Source organism: Symphalangus syndactylus, chromosome 17, assembly GCF_028878055.3.
Source record: "Symphalangus syndactylus isolate Jambi chromosome 17, NHGRI_mSymSyn1-v2.1_pri, whole genome shotgun sequence".
Classification (NCBI taxonomy): Eukaryota; Metazoa; Chordata; class Mammalia; order Primates; family Hylobatidae; genus Symphalangus; species Symphalangus syndactylus.
Genome location: NC_072439.2, coordinates 82,385,928 through 82,405,700, shown reverse-complemented (window position 1 = coordinate 82,405,700; position 19,773 = coordinate 82,385,928). Strand labels below are relative to the sequence as shown.

General features: G+C 37.1%; 1 protein-coding gene across 5 annotated transcripts in view; it reads left to right on the top strand.

The window, feature by feature from the left end:
• The first annotated feature begins 450 nt into the window (after positions 1-450).
• CCDC39 (coiled-coil domain 39 molecular ruler complex subunit) overlaps positions 451-19,773 on the top strand; it is a 70,432-nt gene continuing 51,109 nt past the window's right edge. For 3 of the 5 annotated variants that reach the window (XM_063621748.1, XM_063621747.1, XM_063621751.1), the window contains exons 1-4: positions 451-797; positions 16,026-16,145; positions 18,017-18,163; positions 19,344-19,502. In XM_063621748.1, the coding sequence (XP_063477818.1) occupies positions 708-797; positions 16,026-16,145; positions 18,017-18,163; positions 19,344-19,502 (516 nt within the window). In that variant the 5' untranslated portion in view covers positions 451-707. The remainder of the gene's footprint in view (positions 798-16,025; positions 16,146-18,016; positions 18,164-19,343; positions 19,503-19,773) is intronic. The other 2 variants (XM_063621750.1, XM_063621749.1) reach the window with 1 other exon arrangement.

Genomic DNA, 19,773 nt, shown 5'->3' with positions numbered 1-19,773 from the left:
GGGGCCACCACACCGCGCCACAAGTGTGCGGCCTCCGCGCGGTCCGCGTCTGTGATCGACTGGGACATCTGCGATGGGGCGGGTGAGTGCAGTGAGGAAGGCTGGCCGACTGAAACAGGCGACGGTCAGAACATCCCAGTGATGCCAGAGAGAGAGTTCTGTTTCCAAACACAGTTCACCTCGGTCTACTTTCACCTACTGTAGTAGCTGAAATCTACACAACACAGCAAACACACCTTGAAAAAAAACTTAGTTTATTATCTCTGTTGGCTCCCGTCTTCCCCCAGGCAATCGGAGGATCTTGTGGTTTACTTCCAGCCAGCTGCCCCGTGGTCCTCCAGCCAGCTCCGGGGACCACAGGTTTCACACGCTCCAGGAGCGATCCGAGAGCCGCCTTTTCGTGGAAAGTTACGCTGCCGCCTGGCAACCCCCGGGAACCTCGGGAGGGGCAAGTTGCTGCTGACCCCTCAGCGCTCAAGGTAAAAAAAAATATTCTTCGGCCTGCTGGCAGGGAGTTCTAAACCGGAAGTTTCGCCTTTGGGCTGGAGCGTTTCCTGTTTGGTAACTAAGGCCGCGGGAAGGTTGCTAGGGCTCCCGCGGCAATTGCCGCGGCGCCGTGCAGGTGCCTGGGCTTGACGCGGGTGCTGCTCACCCGCTGTACAAGAAGGCGGATCTTTGCTCTGTATCTTCTCTATCCGTTTGCAGTCATGAGTAGCGAATTCCTGGCTGAGCTGCACTGGGAGGATGGGTTCGCCATCCCGGTGGCGAACGAGGAGAACAAGATACTGGAAGATCAGGTGAGATCAATTGAAGCAGGCGGGAGGAAGCAGAGAGAACATGTTTGGGGGCGTTTTCTGGTTGGCAGTACTACCCCAGCCCTTTTATTTCTCTCCTTTCCTAATCCTGTGCTTCCTCTAACACTCCCCCGCACCATCGCCCTCCTTCCTTACCCTCTCTGCCTAATTGACATTTAGGGTTATAAAGCTCGAATTATTACTCCCTTCCTCATGCCCACTCCTCTTACTTATTTCATTCCTCCTGGCGTGAGAGGAAAGGCTAGTTCCGGCGCCCGCTTTTTCCTTGCTCAAAAATAAAAGAGCTACTTGGAAAAGAACTTCTGAGGTTTGCATAGCAACGGTTATTTGCTCACGTTTATAAATTAGACTCCAGAAGGTTCATATTTCTTTGTGAGTTTTTGTCTATAATGTTTAAAGCTGAAAGTGACTTGAGATGTTTTCAAGATTAACAGCCCAGTAAGGATGAAATGTACAGTTTATAGTTTTTCAAAGAGAAGATTGAGTTGTCACAGACTGACATAAGAAATTTTACGTTGTTAGGACGAACTTATACTAATTACAATTCATAGCAGTTGTTAAAAAAAAAAATTGCAGGCCAGGCGGAGTGGCTCACGTCTGTAATCCCAGCACTTTGGGAGGCTGAGGTGGAGGATCCTTAAAAGCCAGGAGTAAACCAGCTTGAACAACAAAGCGAGACCCTCCACAAACCCCTCCCCCCGCGTCTCTACGAAAAAATAAAAATAAAAAATAAAAAATTGCAGCCGGGTCAGCAAATTTTGAAAAACTTTGGTGGTGATGTGTTGTGTAGAAGGTCCAAGAATAAGAGATGATGCTTACACAACTTTATAAAACGGAACAGAAAGTTTTCTCAGCTCTAAAAAACGAAAATGAAAATCCCGCGACTACCTTTTGAAAAAAATGGAGATGCTATTTAACACGTTCTGACCTATTTACTCATGTGTAATTTAGAAGACTGCAATTTTTCCCCAAAGGAGGGCAATATTAGGAAATATAAGGGATCTAGCACTGAGTACTGAGGAATTAATACTAAGTATCTAGCCCTGGGTTCAGATCCTACTTACCAACCCTAATCCTGCTTCTTTTTCTGTAAAGTGGAGATGGAGATAAAAAAAACTAATTACTTCGCGGACTCTGGGGACATAATATGGGTTAAAGTTCCATCCAAATTTTAGGTTTTACTATTATTGCCATAATATGTGTCTCACAGGATTTTTATGTACATATTACCTATATTAGCTATTTTAAAAAATTACAGAGCCGTATAAAGAAGAAAATGAGGACCACAATTGCCTCACATAAATAAACTCTGACATTTAAAAAGCACCTCCTGTAAATTTAAGATATTCAAACAGAATAGAAGGGTATGAGATAAAAACATAAGGTATTCCCTCCCCAAAGTGTCCACTGTACTGTAGAAATGACTACCATGGCATTAAACACACATTTCAGACATCCTGGTATACAGATATACAGAAAGAAGACAAAAATGAGTATTATAATGGAATTGTATTATATATATGCTGTTTTTAACACAAAATATTAATTTTAGTATTTGAGAGAAGAAAAAGCAGTTGTTGAATTTCAGGTAAATATTACTTGATCACAAGAGGTGCTGATTGCTAAAAAAATTCCTCTAAGTTAAGAAAAAATTAAATGGTTAATGTTTTTAAGAACTCTGTATTTCAAATATAGATTACTGAATGTCTCTGATTTTAAAGAATAAGTTAGCACTCTTACACATTTTCCCACCTCCTCTTCCCCTATTAAAAATAATGGTTTTATCATTTTTAATATTATCAAGTTTTATTTGCATTTGATTCAATGTCCTTAATTTATCACAAGTGTTTAGTGTTAGTTTTATACTTGATTTGCTTTAATGGTCCTTACTGCAGTCACTTTTATTCAGTTTATCTTTCTTGAACTTTTCATTTTGATTTGTCTTTTGGCTGGCTGGATTTTATCCTCAAATGATTGTTGCAAGAAGGGCCCATAGTACTGTGATTTTATATATATATATATATTTTTTTATTATACTTTAAGTTTTAGGGTACATGTGCACAATGTGCAGGTTTGTTACATATGTATACATGTGCCATGTTGGTGTGCTGCACCCATTAACTCGTCATTTACATTAGATATATCTCCTAATGCTATCCCTCCCCGCTCCCCACACCCCACAACAGGCCCCAGTATGTGATGTTCCCCTTCCTGTGTCCACGTGTTCTCATTGTTCAATTCCCACCTATAAGTGAGAACATGCGGTGTTTGATTTTTGTCCTTGCGATAGTTTGCTGAGAATGATGGTTTCCAGCTCCATCCATGTCCCTGCAAAGGACATGAACTCATCATTTTTTACGGCTGCATAGTATTCCATGGTGTATATGTACCACATTTTCTTAATCCAGTCTATCGTTGTTGGACATTTGGGTTGGTTCCAAGTCTTTGCTGTTGTGAATAGTGCTGCAATAAACATACGTGTGCATGTGTCTTTATAGCAGCATGATTTATATTCCTTTGGGTATATACCCAGTAATGGGATGGCTGGGTCAAATGGTATTTCTAGTTCTAGATCCTTAAGGAATCCCCACACTGTCTTCCATAATGGTTGAACTAGTTTACAGTCCCACCAACAGTGTAAAAGTGTTCCTATTTCTCCACATCCTCTCTAGCACCTGTTGTTTCCTGACTTTCTAATGATCACCATTTAACTGCTGTGAGATGATATCTCACTGTGGTTTTGATTTGCATTTCTCTGGTGGCCAGTGATGATGAGCATTTTTTCATGTGTCTCTTGGCTACATAAATGTCTTCTTTTGAGAAGTGTCTGTTCATATCCTTCACCCACTTTTTGATGGGGTTGTTTGATTTTTTCTTGTAAATTTGTTTGAGTTCTTTGTAGATTCTGGATATTAGCCCTTTGTCAGATGAGTAGACTGGAAAAATTTCCTCCCATTCTGTAGGTTGCCTATTCACTCTGATGGTAGTTTCTTTTGCTGTGCAGAAGCTCTTTAGTTTAATTAGATCCCATTTGTCAATTTTGGCTTTTGTTGCCATTGCTTTTGGTGTTTTAGACATGAAGTCCTTGCCCATGCCTATGTCCTGAATGGTATTGCCTAGGTTTTCTTCTAGGGTTTTTATGGTTTTAGGTCTAACATTTAAGTCTTTAATCTGTCTTGAATTCATTTTTGTATAAGGTGTAAGAAAGGGATCCAGTTTCAGCTTTCTACGTACGGCTAGCCAGTTTTCCCAGCACCATTTATTAAATAGGGAATCCTTTCCTCATTTCTTGTTTTTGTCAGGTTTGTCAAAGATCAGATAGTTGTAGATGTGTGGTATTATTTCTGAGGGCTCTGTTCTGTTCCATTAGTCTATATCTCTGTTTTGGTACCAGTACCATGCTGTTTTGGTTACTGTAGCCTTGTAGTATAGTTTGAAGTCAGGTAGCGTGATGCCTCCAGCTTTGTTCTTTTGGCTTCAACGAGAACAAGGGCACAACATACCAGAATCTCTGGGACACATTTAAAGCAGTGTGTAGAGGGAAATTTATAGCACTAAATGCCCACAAGAGAAAGCAGGAAAGATCTAAAATTGACACCCTAACATCACAACTAAAAGAACTAGAGAAGCAAGAGCAAACACATTTAAAAGCTAGCAGAAGGCAAGAAACAATTAAGATCAGAGCAGAACAGAAGGAGATAGAGACACAAAAAACCCTTCAAAAAATCAATGAATCCAGGAGCTGGTTTTTTTGAAAAGATCAACAAAATTGATAGACCGCTAGCAAGACTAATAAAGAAGAAAAGAGAGAAGAATCAAATAGATGCAATAAAAAATGATAAAGGGGATATCACCACCAATCCCACAGAAATACAAACTACCATCAGAGAATACCATAAACACCTCTACGCAAATAAACTAGAAAATCTAGAAGAAATGGGTAAATTCCTGGACACATACACCCTCCCAAGACTAAACCAGGAAGAAGTTGAATCTCTTAATAGCCCAATAACAGGCTCTGAAATTGAGGCAATAATTGATAGCTTACCAACAAAAAAAGTCCAGGACGAGATGTATTCACAGCTGAATTCTACCAGAGGTACAAGGAGGAGCTGGTACCATTCCTTCTGAACCTATTCCAATCAATAGAAAAAGAGGGAATCCTCCCTAACTCATTTTATGAGGCCAACATCATCCTGTTACAAAAGTCTGGCAGAGATACAACAAAAACAGAGAATTTTTAGACCAATATCCCTGATGAACATCGATGCAAAAATCCTCCATAAAATACTGGCAAACCAAATCCAGCAGCACATCAAAAAAGCTTATCCACCACGATCAAGTGGGCTTCATTCCTAGGATGCAAGGCTGGTTCAACATATGCAAATCAATAAACGTAATCCAGCATAAAACAGAACCAAAGACAAAAACCACATGATTATCTCGATAGATGCAGAAAAGGCCTTCGATAAAATTCAACAGCCCTTCATGCTAAAAATTGTCAGTAAATTAGGTATTGATGGGACGTATCTCAAAATAATAAGAGCTATTTATGACAAACCCACAGCTAATATCATACTGAATGGGTAAAAACTGGAAGCATTGCCTTTGAAAACTGGCACAAGACAGGGATGCCCTCTCTCACCACTCCTATTCAACATAGTGCTGGAAGTTCTGGCCAGGGCAATCAGGCAGGAGAAAGAAATAAAGGGTATTCAATTAGGAAAAGAGGAAGTCAAAGTGTCCCTGTTTGCAGATAACATGATTGTATATCTAGAAAACCCCATCGTCTCAGCTCAAAATCTCCTTAAGCTGATAAGCAACTTCAGCAAAGTCTCAGGATACAAAATCAATGTACAAAAATCACAGGCATTCTTATACACCAATAACAGACAAACAGCCAAATCATGAGTGAACTCCCATTCACAATTGCTTCAAAGAGAATAAAATGTCTAGGAATCCAGCTTACAAGGGATGTGAAGGACCCCTTCAAGGAGAACTGCAAACCACTGCTCAACAAAAGAGGACACAAACAAATGGAAGAACATTCCATGCTCATGGATAGGAAGAATCAATATCGTGAAAATGGCCATACTGCCCAAGGTAATTTACAGATTCAATGCCATCCCCATCAAGCTACCAATGAGTTTCTTCACGGAATTGGAAAAAACTACTTTAAAGTTCATGTGGAACCAAAAAAGAGCCTGCATTGCCAAGTACTGTCATTTTGATTTCTTGCATCCTAGATTGCCAGTCTACTTCCTTGCATTGCCTGCTTTAAGTTTATACATCTTAAAGTATCACATCTTCAAGGTACTCTTCTATTCCTTCTGCCCCCTACTTCCCACCCACTTCCTTCTGGAGTACTGTATTTTCCAATATGTACAGATTTCCCCACAGGCCTGTTTTACAACTGTTACCTTGGAAATTCTCTTTCTTCCTCTGCTGAGTTGAGGCTGTATTTCCTAGATCACATACCTTCGTTTTTCTTGTGTAGGCATACCTTCCAGATACTGTGAGTTCAGTTCCAGACCACTGCAACAAAGTGAACGTTGCAATAAAGCAAGTCACACACTGCATGTAAAAGTGATGTTTACTTTTACTTCAATCTATTAGGTGTTCAATAAAAAATTAAAAACGTGTGCATACCTTAATTAAAAATACTTTATTGTTAAAAAAAATACTAACAAGTATCTGAGCCTTCAGTGAGTTGTAACCATTTGGCTGGTGGAGAGTCTTGTTTTGATGTTGATGTTTGCTGACTGATCAAGGTGGTAGTTGAAGGTTTAAGTGGCTGTGCCAATGTTTTAAAATAAGAGAACAATGAACTTTGCTGCATCAACGGAGTCTCCCTTTCATGAGAGATTTTTCTGTAGCATGCAATAATGTTTGATAACATTGTATGCATAGTAGAACTTTCAAAGGTGGAGTCAATTCTCCAATACCCTGCTGCTGCTTTATCAAATATACTTATGTAATATTCTAAATCCCTTGTAATTTCAACAATGTTCACAGCATCTTCACTAGGAGTAGATTTTATCTCAAGGAACCACTTTCTTTGCTCATTCGTAAGAAACAACTCCTCATCTGTTCAAGTTTGTTAATAAGATTGCAGCAATTCAGTCACATCTTCAGGCTCCCCTTTTGATTCTAGTTCTCTAGCTATTTCTACCTTATCTGCAGTTACTTCCTCCATTGAAGTCTTGAACGTTTTAAAGTCATCCATGAGGGCTAGAATATTCTTCTTCTAAACTCCTATTAATACCGATATTTTGGTCTTCTCTTATGAATCATGAATGTTCTTAATGGCATCTAGAATGATAAATCCTTTCCAGAAGGTTTTCAATTTACCTTGCTCAGATCCATCATAGGAATCACTATCTATGGCAGATAATAGCCTAACAAAATGTATTTCTGAAGTAAATCTTGAAAGTCAAAATTTCTTCTTGATCCATGGGCTGCAGAATGGATGTTGTGTTAACAGGCATGAAAACATTAATCTCTTTGTACGTCTCCATCACAGCTCTTGGGTGACTGGGTGCATTGTCAATTAGCATTAATTTTTTGTTTGTTTGTTTGAGATGGAGCCTTACTCTGTCATCATCCAGGATGAGGTACAGTGGTGTGATCTCGGCTCACTGCAACCTCTACCTCCTGCGTTCAAGCGATTCTCCTTCCTCAGCCTTCTTGGTAGCTGGAATTACAGGCATGCGCCACCATGACTGGTTAAGTTTTGTATTTTTAGTAGAGATGGAGTTTCACCATGTTGGCCAGGCTGCTTTTGAACTCCTGACCTCAAGTGATCCGCCTGCCTTGGCCTCCCAAAGTGCTGGGATTACAGGTGTGAGCCACCACACCTGGCCAATGAGCAGTAATATTTTGAGAGGAATTACTTTTTTTCTGAGCACCTGGAATCAAGAGTGGGCTTAAAATGTTCAGTAAACCATGTTGTAAACAGACGTGTCATCCAGGCTTTTTTGTTCTATTTATAGAGCACTTGCAGAGTAGATTTAGCGTAATTCTGAAGGGCCTCAGGATTTTCAGAATAGTAAATGAGTGTTGGCTTCAACTTAAAGTCACCGGCTGCATTAGCCCCTATTAGTCAACCTGTCCTTTGAAGCTATGAACCCAGGCATTGACTTCTCCTATTGAGCTATAAAAGTCATAGATGGCATCTTCTTTTAATATATGGCTTTTTCATCTATGTTGAAAATCTGTTGTTTGGTATAGCCACCTTTATCAATGATCTTAGTTAGATCTTCTAGATAACTTGCTGCAGCCTCTACATCAGAACTTGCTGTCTCACTTTGTACTTTTGTGTTGTGGAGATGGTTTCGTTCCTTAAACATCAGAACCCAGCTCTGCTAGTTTTAAACTTTTCTTCTGCAACTTCCTCACCCTTCTCAGCCTTCATAGAATTGAAGAAAGTTAAGGGCCTTGCTCTGGATTAGGCTTTGGCTTACAGGGATGGTGGTGCATGCCTGTAATCCCAGCTACTCAGGAGGCTGAGGAAGGACAATCGCTTGAACCCAGGAGATGGAGGTTGCAGTGAGTCGGGATCACACCACTGCACCTGTAAGCTGATTGTGGCTTATTTAATCTTCTATGTGGACCACTAAATCTTTTGATGCAGGGAAGGCAAACTCCAGAATTGGGGCTTAGCCCTGGAGGGTTCTTGGCTCCACACAGGAAAGAATTCAAGGGTGAGCCAGTGGTGTTAGACAGTAACTTTTACTGAAGTGGCAGTATGCAGCAGCAGAGGTACTGCTCCTTGTGGAGCAGGGATACTTGAAAACAGGTGCCCAGAGTAGCAGCTCAGAGACAGTTCTGGAGTCATATTTATACCCACTTTTAATTGTACATATACTTAGGGTCAGATTATGCAGCAATTTCTAAAACAAGGGTAGTAACTTCCAGGTCATTGGGTTGTTGCTATGGAAAGGAGTGATAACTTTTTTTTTTTTTTGACACAGAGTCTTGCTCTGTCACCCAGGCTGGAGTGCAATGACACCAACTTGGCTCACTGCAACCTCCGCCTCCCAGGCTCAAGCATTCTTGTGCCTCAGCCCTGCAAGTAGCTGGGATTACAGGTGCATGCCACCACACCTAGCTAGTTTTTGTATTTTTAGTAGACATAGGGTTTTGCCATGTGGGACAGGCTGGTCTTCAACTCCTGGCCTCAAGTGATCCGCCAGCCTTGGCCTCCCAATGTGTTGGGATTATAGGTGTGAGCCACCACGTCCAGCCCAAAGGGGTGACCACTTCTGGGTGTTGCCATGACAATGGTAAACTGACATGGGACACTGGCAAGCATGTCTTATGGAAAGCTGCTTCCCCTTCATCCCTGCTTTAGCTAGTTCTCAATTTGGTCTGGTGTCGAAGCCCTGCCTTTTAGTCTAGACCCACCTCGTATCTCACTTTCTCCATATCAGCAATAAGGCTATTTTGCTTTCTTATCATTTGTATGTTCAAGGGAGTAGCACTTTTGATTTATTTCAAGAAATTAAGGAGAAAAAAGTAAAGAAAGCAAAAAAAAAAAAAAAAAAGAGAGAGAAAAAAGGCACTGTGGTACTTTACATATGCAGACATGAAGCACCATCTATGGAATCAGAGTAAATGAATAAAATCAGTAAAGTGTGTTTTTCCACTAGTAAAAGTGTGGACCTCTGAATATCAAAGCTTCTTAAAGTATTGGTTTAACCAATTCTTTTGATTTTTAGGACCATTTTACTTATAGGTGAGAATACTTTGATATAAAGACCTTTCTTTTCTTCTTTGCCTTGGGTTCTAGGAAATAGTCATAGAAAATTGTTAACTTTTGTTTAATGTCACTCATCTTCAGGTATTAATTAGACACACACACACACACACACCCCTTCCATACACACCACTGTACCCAACTTAATTACATGATAATACTTGTAAACATCCTTAAAAATATTAAGTAAATTACATAATATTTTTTTACAAGGCAGTGGTTGTCATGGGCAAAAACAAATTGTGAATGTGTATTTCCCAGCAAAGGATATTGAAAGTCTGTAATTAGAGAGGTCTTTACTGTTCCTCTGCATTAGAACATGTTTTTAATGTAGTTATGTCCCCCTGTTATGAGAACTAAATCCATAAGAACGATCCATTCATTAATTCAGTGAGTATTAATCAAGAGATTACTATGTGCCAGGAACAATGATGAAAACACTGAAAAAAAGTAACAATGATTTCAGAAATATTGCGTAATATTTGGCTGTGAAGTCAGTGCCCCTTTGTAAAGACTTTACATCCATCTCTTTCATTAACAGTGCTCAACAGAACAGTCAACAATCTGATACAGCCTTGTGACGTGTACACGTTTAAAAATTTTTATAGATACTGGTCAAGATAATCATCACTAAAAAAGCATTTTGTGTAGATAAGGAAATTGTGAAACAGGACAATTAGAGGACCCCTGACATTTTCCCTGTGAGACTTATTTCATTATCCAAGTCATTATCTATTTCGTTATCTATTGTGGTAAAATGCATTTCCTCAGGAGGTAGTGAGTACCTAATCAGTGGAAGTGTAAAAGCACTGCATGTTGCTGATGTACATTTTGTGGTCAGGGCAATCTTGGAGGTTTCTTCTAATTCTGGGGTTACAGAAATGCTCTGAATCTGGTCATGTGCAAGTATGTTAAGAATTAATTACATGAAAGAAGATCTGAATAAATGGAGACATTTACATATTTCTGGGTAGGAAGACGATATGATAAAAGTTTCAGTTATTAAATTATTCTGTATATTCAATAAAATTTCAATGAAAATGCCTAGGGCCCTTTTAAAAAAAACTTGACAAGTCAATTCCAAAGTTCATTTGGAAGTGAAAGTGTTTGATACTAGACAAAATAGTTGTGATGGTGGTGATAGTGTGTTTTGCCCTACCATACTAAAAAGCTATGCTACTCAAAACAGTGTGGCACTTTTGCAAAGATAAATAAATCAATGAAACACCAGACATCCAGAAGCATATCTTTGCATGTATGAGAATTTAATATAAAAAAGATGCATTTCCAACCAAAGGAGAGGGATATACTATTTAATAAATGGTCTATTGCTATTTTGTTTTGAAAAACGAGTTATGAATCTGCTTCCTCTAACACATGAACATACACATTTCATGTGTGTTACAAATTTTGCTGTACAGTATGTATAAAAGTACTACATGAATTTATTGGAGACTTTTAAAATAATCTTCTGGGAAAGGCCTTCCTCAGTGTAGCACAAAACATAAAAATCACCAAAGAAAAGACTGGCAGATATAATTCCATACAAATCTAAAACTCTTGTAATTCCTATATCTGTTCTCTCTGTGGATTTTTATTGAGTGCTATTATATTTTAGGCATTACTCTAGATTCTGAATATAGGGTGAACAAAATGCATATGCTTCTTGCCATTAAGCTTAAGCAAAAAATTTTTAAGAATGCATATGGTTCCTGTTGTCATTCATCTTATAATCTAGTGGCAAAGATAGAAAATAAATAAACAAGCAAATAGAAACATAGTTACTAATTGTGGTAAGTTGTTTGAAGGTAATTACTAAATGTGAAAAGGTTGCCATGAGAGAAAATAACTGGGAAAAACTGTATTGAATTAAATGGGCAGGGACGGCCTCTCTAATTTTATATACAAACTGAAGAATATGAGGCCCTGAATAATAATATAAAACTAGCCATTAGGGAAGGAAAATGTTCTAGGAAGAGAGACCAGCATATCTGAAGACCCCAAGTCTGGAAGACTCCTGGGTTTTTTCATTTCTCAAAAAAACAAAGTTATTTTGAGACAGGGTCTCATTTTGTTGCGCAGGCTAGAGTGCAGTGGTGTGATCTCAGCTCACTGCAACCTCTGTCTCCCAGGCTTAAGTGATCCCCCTACTTTAGCTTCCCAAGTAGCTGGGACTACCATTGTGGGCCACCATGCCCAGCTAATTTTTTTTTTATTTTTAGTAGAGATGGGTTTTGCCATGTTGGCAAGACTGGTCTTGAACTCCTGGTCTCAAGTGATCTGTCCGCCTTGGCCTCCCAACATGTTGGGATTACAGGCATGAGCCATTGTGCCTGGTTCAAAGGGGGTAGTAACTTCTGGGTGTTGCCATGGCAAAGGTGAACTGACATGGCACACTGGTGAGCATGTCTTATAGAAACCTGCCTCCGCCCGAACCTGTTTTAGCTAGTCCTCAATTTGGTCTGATGTCTGAGTTCTGCCTCTGGAGTCTAGACCCACCTCCTACCTCACTTTCTCCATATCAGCAATAAGGCTATTTTGCTTTCTTCTCATTTGTGTGCTCAAGGGAGTAGCACTTCTAATTTCCCTCAAGAACATTTCCTTTGTATTCACAACTTTTGGTTAATTGTTTGGTGCAAGAGGCTGAGTTTTTGGCCTATGTTAACTTTGGGCCTTCATCATTTCTAGCTTTTGATTTTTATACGTAGAGGCTATCGTAAGGTTATTAATTGGCCTAATTTCAATATTGTGTTTCCAGTAATAGAGAGGCCCCAAAAGAGGGAGAGCGATGAGGGAGGCCTGGTCAGTGGTGCAGTCAGAAGACATACAACATTTTTTGATTAAGTTCATTGTCTTATAGAGGCACGGTTTGTGGCACCCCAAAACAATTACAATAGTAACATCGAAGATCACTCATCACTGATAACCGTAACAGATAGAATAATAATGAAAAGGTTTTAAATATTGCAAGAAGTACCAGAATGTGACATAGAGACACAAAATAAGCACATGCTATTGGAAAAATGATGCTGACAGACTTGCTAGATACAGGGTTGCCACAAAACTTCACTTCGTTAAAAATGGGCTATTGGAGAAGCACAATAAATTAAAGCGCAACAAAATGAAGTATGTCTGTATTATTCCCTTATTTTGATAAAATAGTTTCTTATGTCTCCATAAGAAGGCTGTATGAGATGTAAACACTCTGAATCGTTGAATCTCTGAAAATATCTTTACTTACAATCACATTCGATGGTAGTTTGGCTGGGTAGAAGACTCTAAGTTGAAAATAATTTTACTTCAGAATTTGGAATGTATCAATTATCTTCCAGATGTGTTTCAGTTAGTAATCTGATATTAATCTGATTTCTGTTTCTTTGTAGTTTACCTTTTTTAAAAAAAAAAACTCTGAAAGTATTTAGGGTTTTATCTTTCCATTGCGTATTTTATTTGGGCGACTAGATTGATGAACTATATTTTCAAGTTCTTTGTTGCTTTTTTGTAGCACCATGGTCTTGTTTTATGGGTAAAATATCTTCTCTAATCTGATTGTGTGTGTGTGTGTGTGTGTGTGTGTGTATAATGTGTATGTGTTTAGTTCTTGTCTTTTTTGTCCTGAATTATCTTTCTTCTGGGATCTTGTTTGTTTATTTTGGCATCCTGCACATGATGTAAATTTTCAATAAATATCTGGTGATTTTTACATGTCCCTTTATATTTAAGAAAGAAGCTATAAAATGTTGTTTGGAAACTCTTTGGGGAAGGGCTTTTCAACTTGTGGAGAGTTAATTATGCTTTCATTTAAAAGTCAGAAGTTTGCTCTGGGGACAGTATGCAATTATAAATGGCATAATTGATGAAGCAAATAAAAGTCATAAAGCTGTATATACAAAACACAACAGCTAATTACATAAAAGCAAGACCTATTATAAATGCAAGTAGACTTTGACAAAAGTACAGTTACAGTGAGCTATTTCATTAATGAGCACCTCAGAATTAGACAACTCTACTAGACAAAAATAAGGATATAAGGGATATAATACAATAAAAATAAAAACATAGAGACACCTATCTCTTGAATAGAGAATATACACCTTAAAACATACCCATAAAACATTTACAAGAGTGGATCATGTACTATACCAAAACAAAATCTTAATGCATTAAAAGTCAATGATGAAACTTGAAAGCATTATGCTAAGTGAATAACCCAGAAACAAAAAGCCAAATATTGCATGATTGCATTTATATGAGGATCTAGAGTAGTCACATTCATAGAGATGGAAAGTGGAATGGTGGTGCCAGGGGCTGAGAGGAGTGGGGAATGGGGAGTCAGTGTTTATCGGTATAGAGGTTCAGGGAAGATGAAAAAGTTCTGTAGATGGATTGGTGGTAATGGTTGTATAACAGTGTGAATGTACTTAATGCCACTGTACTGTACACATAGCAATGGTTAAAATGGAAAATTTTATGCTGTATATTTTGCCAAAATTAAAAAATTATAATCCCTAAAATGCTATACAAACATTGTGTAGGTCACATTATTTGATAATAAGCCAATAGAATTTGTAATAGATTATTTTAAAATTATTTTTTAAAATTATTTATTAAATAATTAAAAATGATCCTCCATATTAAATACTTAGGCATGTTTCTGAGAAATATTCTTGGGTGGCCCTTATATGAAAAAGAAATTGAAAAGGAAAAATCAACTTTCAGAAAACAGTAAAAAGAGACTACTTCATGCCCAGATCCATGGGAAACAGCAAAAATTTTATTTAAAGAAAACATATAGCCTTAAATGCCTTTTTAATTCAATCATTAAGACAAAAAGTAAAGAAACTAAGAACTCATTTTAATAACTTTTTAAAAAAAGAACAGGAAACGAGAGGGAATTAAAAGTTTAATGACACAAAAAGCAAAAAAAAGTATTTAATATTAGTATACGATATACAAATGAGTAAATTAGTATTTTTTTCTTAAATCGGAATTCTAATATTTCCTTTCACACTTCAGTGGATTGTGTTGTGTACCCTCAGGAGATATCCCTGACTTTGGGGACTGTAGCTCCAGACCTCAAGAAAGCATATTTTTATTTCGTTGCCCTTTATATGCTGCTTTGAGGGATAGTATATTCTAATAATCCTGAGAATCTGTCTTGTAATTTCCCAAGGATTTATTTTGTTTAACATTTACACAGTTTTGTTTCCAGCAAAATACATTAAGAAACAGTTTCTAGGTACATAAAAGTCAGTTGTTCTGTTCTCTTAAACTTAGTCCAGTTCAATGGGGTTTGAAAAGGAGTTCTTGGAGAAGAAATCATGCTTGATGCCTAACGACTATTCAAATTTACGGTTCCTGCTCTGTTTTTGTTACATCTTGTTAGTATGCTCTTGTTCGCTTAAGATATCTTGTGGTTTAGGCCGGGCATGGTGGCTCATGCCTGTAATCCCAGCACATTGGGAGGCTGAGGTGGGCAGATCACCTAAGATCAGAAGTTCGAGACCAGCCTGGCCAACATGGTGAAACCCCTTCTCTACTAAAAACACCAAAAAAAAAAAAAAAAAAAAAATTAGCCAGGTGTAGTGGTGGGCACCTGTAATCCCAGCTACTCAGGAGGCTGAGACAGCAGAATCTCGTTGAACCCGGGAGGCAGAGGTTGCAGTGAGCCGAGATCACGCCACTGCACTCCAGCCTGGGTGACAAGAGCAAGACTCCATCTCAAAAAAAAAAAAAAAAAGATATGTTATGGTTTAATAATGGAATAGAATCTCATTTTTGCCCTATAAAAATATAGTATTGCAGTATGAAAAATGCATTTTTGAGTAGATCTGCTACTGCTGCAAATCTAAAAGAGATTTCTTTTCCGTGTAATATGGTGCCAATTTTCCCACAGTAATCTCCAAATCACAACACTATTTTATAATATTTAAAGAATTAGTAGATTTTAGAAGTTCATGTGGACATTTAAAGAAACAAAATGCTATGTTTTTAATGTTTGTGTCCTCCCAAAATTCATATGGTGGTCTCAATCCTCAATGTGATGATATTTCGAGATGAAGCCTTTGAGAAGTAAACAGGTCATAGCGGTAGAGCCCTCATGAATGGTGTTGGTGCCCTTTTAAGAAAAGACAAGAGGGAGATGATCTCTTTCTCTGTCATGTGAAGATACAGCAAGAAGGCATCTGTTTGCAAATCAGAAAGGGGGCCCTCACCAGGAACCACATTAGTTGGCACCTTAATCTTGGACTTCCTAGCCTTCAGAACTGTGAGGAATTTCTCATGAATCAAATTAAATTTTGTTTAAGCTACCTAGTCTATGATATTTTTGTTATAGCAGTCCAAATTGACTAAGACAATGTAAATGAAAATTTAATTTTCTTTGATTTTAGGTCCTTCATATGGTAAAACTTAACAGGACTCTGGTTAATCATGGTATTTATTATTTACAGTTGTCGAAGCTGAAGGATGAAAGAGCAAGCTTGCAAGATGAGTTACGTGAGTCTGAAGAGCGAATTAATTCTATGGCTTCTCACTTCAAAAATGTTAAGCAAGAGCTCTCAATTACACAGGTACAGTAACTGAAATTTATGTTGATTATATCGTGTAGTCATGGAACATCTCATAGTGTATTTACATCTGTGATTTTTACAGCTATAATAGGAAACCTTAGCATAATTAAACTATTGTGAACATAACCTTGAACATGAAAGTAGATAGAAAAAGGCTTAGAGGAACTAATTACTGGTCCAATTTTTTTTTTTTTTTTTTTTGAGATGAAGTCTTGCTCTGTTTCTTAGGCTGGAGTACAGTGGCGTGATCTCAGCTCATTGCAACCTCTGCCTCCTGGGTTCAAAAGATTCTCATGCCTCAGCCTCCCGAGTAGCTGGAATTATAGGCACCCACCACACCCAGCTAATTTTTGTATTTTTGGTAGAGACAGGATATCACCATGTTGGTCAGGCTGGTCTCGAACTCCTGACCTCAGGTGATACTCCCGCCTCAGCCTCCCAAAGTGCTGCGACTGCTCCAATTTTAAACAAAAAATTAATCCATATGAAAGGAGAAATCATTATTCAAACAATCTGTATTAGACAGCAGGTTATTTGAGAAAGGCACAATGATGGTGGTGAGAAATGATGGCCATAAGCAGAAACAGAGCTAATATAATACATAATAAAATTTCTGTCTCCTTTTTAATTTTTCAGCACAACTCACTGGGGCCATTTTGGGTGGAGGCCAGTAGTCTACACATAGGGCATCTTAGCATTGTTCAAGAATTGAAATTCATAATAATAATCCTGAGATTAAAAAGTTAAATTACACTTAAGAGACTTTATTTAAGATAACTGGGGAAGACATTAGGCGTCTTAGAAATGTTAACATAAATATAATAAAAATTAAAACTTGTGGTGATTAAGTAAGCTTCATAATTGGTTCAAGTATAGAAACTCACTCCCTAATGATGCCCAGCAAACCAGGTAGCTCAGCAAACAGCATTGGAAAGTTTTCTAACTTCTATCTCAAACTAGTTTTTTTTAAAGTGCATCTACTGTCTGAGAAATAGTATGCAGTTTCAAAAAAATGAACAGTGCCATATTTTAAAAAGCAATTTATAATCAATATAGATAAGTAAGTATTTCATGGCTTACGAGTCTTATTAGAAAGTTACAAATTTAATAAACTTAAAAACAATCTCAGAATTCTTGAATCTCAATGTGATTGAGTAATTGATAAACTATTTGGAACAACACTTTTCCTTAAGTTATTAAACTACTGAGCTGGGGATTGGAGAGGCAGAGACTCTGTAGTTGTATCTTATTATCATCAAACCTCAAATGAATAGAGTAATAGAGACAAAAGAGTAATAAACCTCCAACAATGGTAGCTTTGGTACTGTAAAATTAATACTAAGTGATAACTTTGAAGCACTGTAAAATTAGTTAACACATACTCTTTTATTACATAAAACTGAACATAAAGGTGGGATTATATGCTAATATATTCCAGAGAATATTTACAACCATTGGTGTTTAATTATTTAAAAATAATGTCTGTTAATTAGAATATGTGATCAGTTCATATAAAACATCTCATTTCTCAATTGTTTTTTAATGGATATTTCTTATTTGTAGATAATAAGTTTTAAGTCTAACTGAAACTTTGGTTTTCTTTAGTTTTCCTAGATCAACGTAGTATCTGAAAACTATTGACAGTATTTTCTCCTAGCACAATTCATTGACTTTCTTACAACTAGTGAGCAACACCAACTATATTGTAATCACAGTCTAATGTAATGTAGATTTTAGAGTAGTGGAATTAATAGTACTTCACGTAAGCAATTTATGGGAACTTTGTTTTAATCTAATGGATTATTATAAATATTTTTATTCAAAATTTCTAAAATTTTAAAAGCCTTTTTATCTTATGTGTTATTCTGTAGTCTCTTTGCAAAGCAAGGGAGCGTGAGACTGAAAGTGAAGAACATTTTAAGGCCATTGCTCATAGAGAATTGGGACGAGTGAAAGATGAAATTCAACGGCTGGAAAATGAGATGGCTTCAATACTGGAAAGGAAAAGTGATAAAGAAGTATATGTTGAAATATTACTTAAAATTCTGTGCTACTGTTCATTCTTCCATCACCAAATGAGCATTGACTTTTTTTTTCCTGTATGGGAAAGGCATACATTAGTTTCCTAGTGTTTACTTACATATTTTTTGGACAGCGAAAGGCACATGGAGCTGTGATTTGAATGAAACAATAATAGAATATTACATTTTCCCATTATTCATTCACCAGCTACTTACTGAGACTTACTAAATGCAAAGTACCATACTTGCTGCCTGTTATAAAATACCAGGCATGGTTTATATGTAAGTGTTAGATTTTTAACAGCCACATTTAAAAAAATCACTTTTAATTTTGAATTTTATTTAAAATGTTGACCTTTCATATTGATTTATCAGTTTTGTGACTCTAACATTAAACTACTTTAACCTATTTCTGTCTTTTCTTTAGTTTATAGTTACTTGATTTGCGAGCTCTTTCCAAATTCTGATTCTTCTCTTTACGTGTGCATATACATATGGAAATACACTTACATATTTTATAATGTAATCTTTGTATATAATTACATACTTTGTATATATATATACTTTGTATATAATTACATACAAATTACAAATTTGTATTTGTATGTAATTCAAATATGTCTTCTCTGTTTTTTTATGAGTCTAGATTTGTTAAGTAACTAAATGTACATAAATGTTTTTATCTCTTTTACTATATTTACTTCAGTTAGAAATGTTTCCAAAATTTCTCTATAAGAGACTTCTTAGGGGCAAAAAATATGATTGGAAATGGGGCTGAAGGATACTTGTCTTGGATTTGAGTTAGCATACCAAACATATTATTTTAACTATGATGGCATGTATATTTGGAGTGGCTTTGGTGGAATGATTAATGCAGTTGCTGTGAGGGAGCTACCTTAAAGCCTAAAGCCTTTTAAAGCAAGCTTTGGCTCAACTGCTGTTCTTGACTTTGTATAGTCATCTCTCCTCTATTTCACAATGAAATAATTAAGATACAAGCTATGTAATTATAGTTTATATAATTAAAATATGGCATATTATAAACATCTGGAAGGCAGGGACAGGATTTCTTCATTTTTAATTTTGCTGCATAGTATATAAAGGTATGTTTTATTTTAGTCTGTATAGTAAATAATGTCTTGTAATCTCCCCCTTTCTCTCTCTCTTTGGAAATTAGAATGGCATATTTAAAGCCACTCAAAAATTGGATGGTTTGAAATGTCAAATGAACTGGGACCAGCAAGCATTGGAGGCCTGGTTAGAAGAATCCGCTCATAAAGATAGTGATGCTCTCACTCTTCAGAAGTATGCACAACAAGATGATAATAAAATCAGGGTGAGAAATTACAAATTGTAACTGTTAGGTTTTCTCTAAATCTGTAGTATGTCAACCTATTTACCTAAAGTTATACTTAACGATTTTTAAGGCAGCAATTCTTCAACTTCTGAGTCAGAGGCTTCTTGGAGAAGCTAATAAAGCCAAATGTCTTCTCTGTAGAAAAAATAACTATATTCAAATACCCATAAAATATTGCCGACTGTTTCATAGATTCTCTGATTCCCTTTGATTATTTGAGGATCCGTGGACCGCAGGTTAAGAATATCCT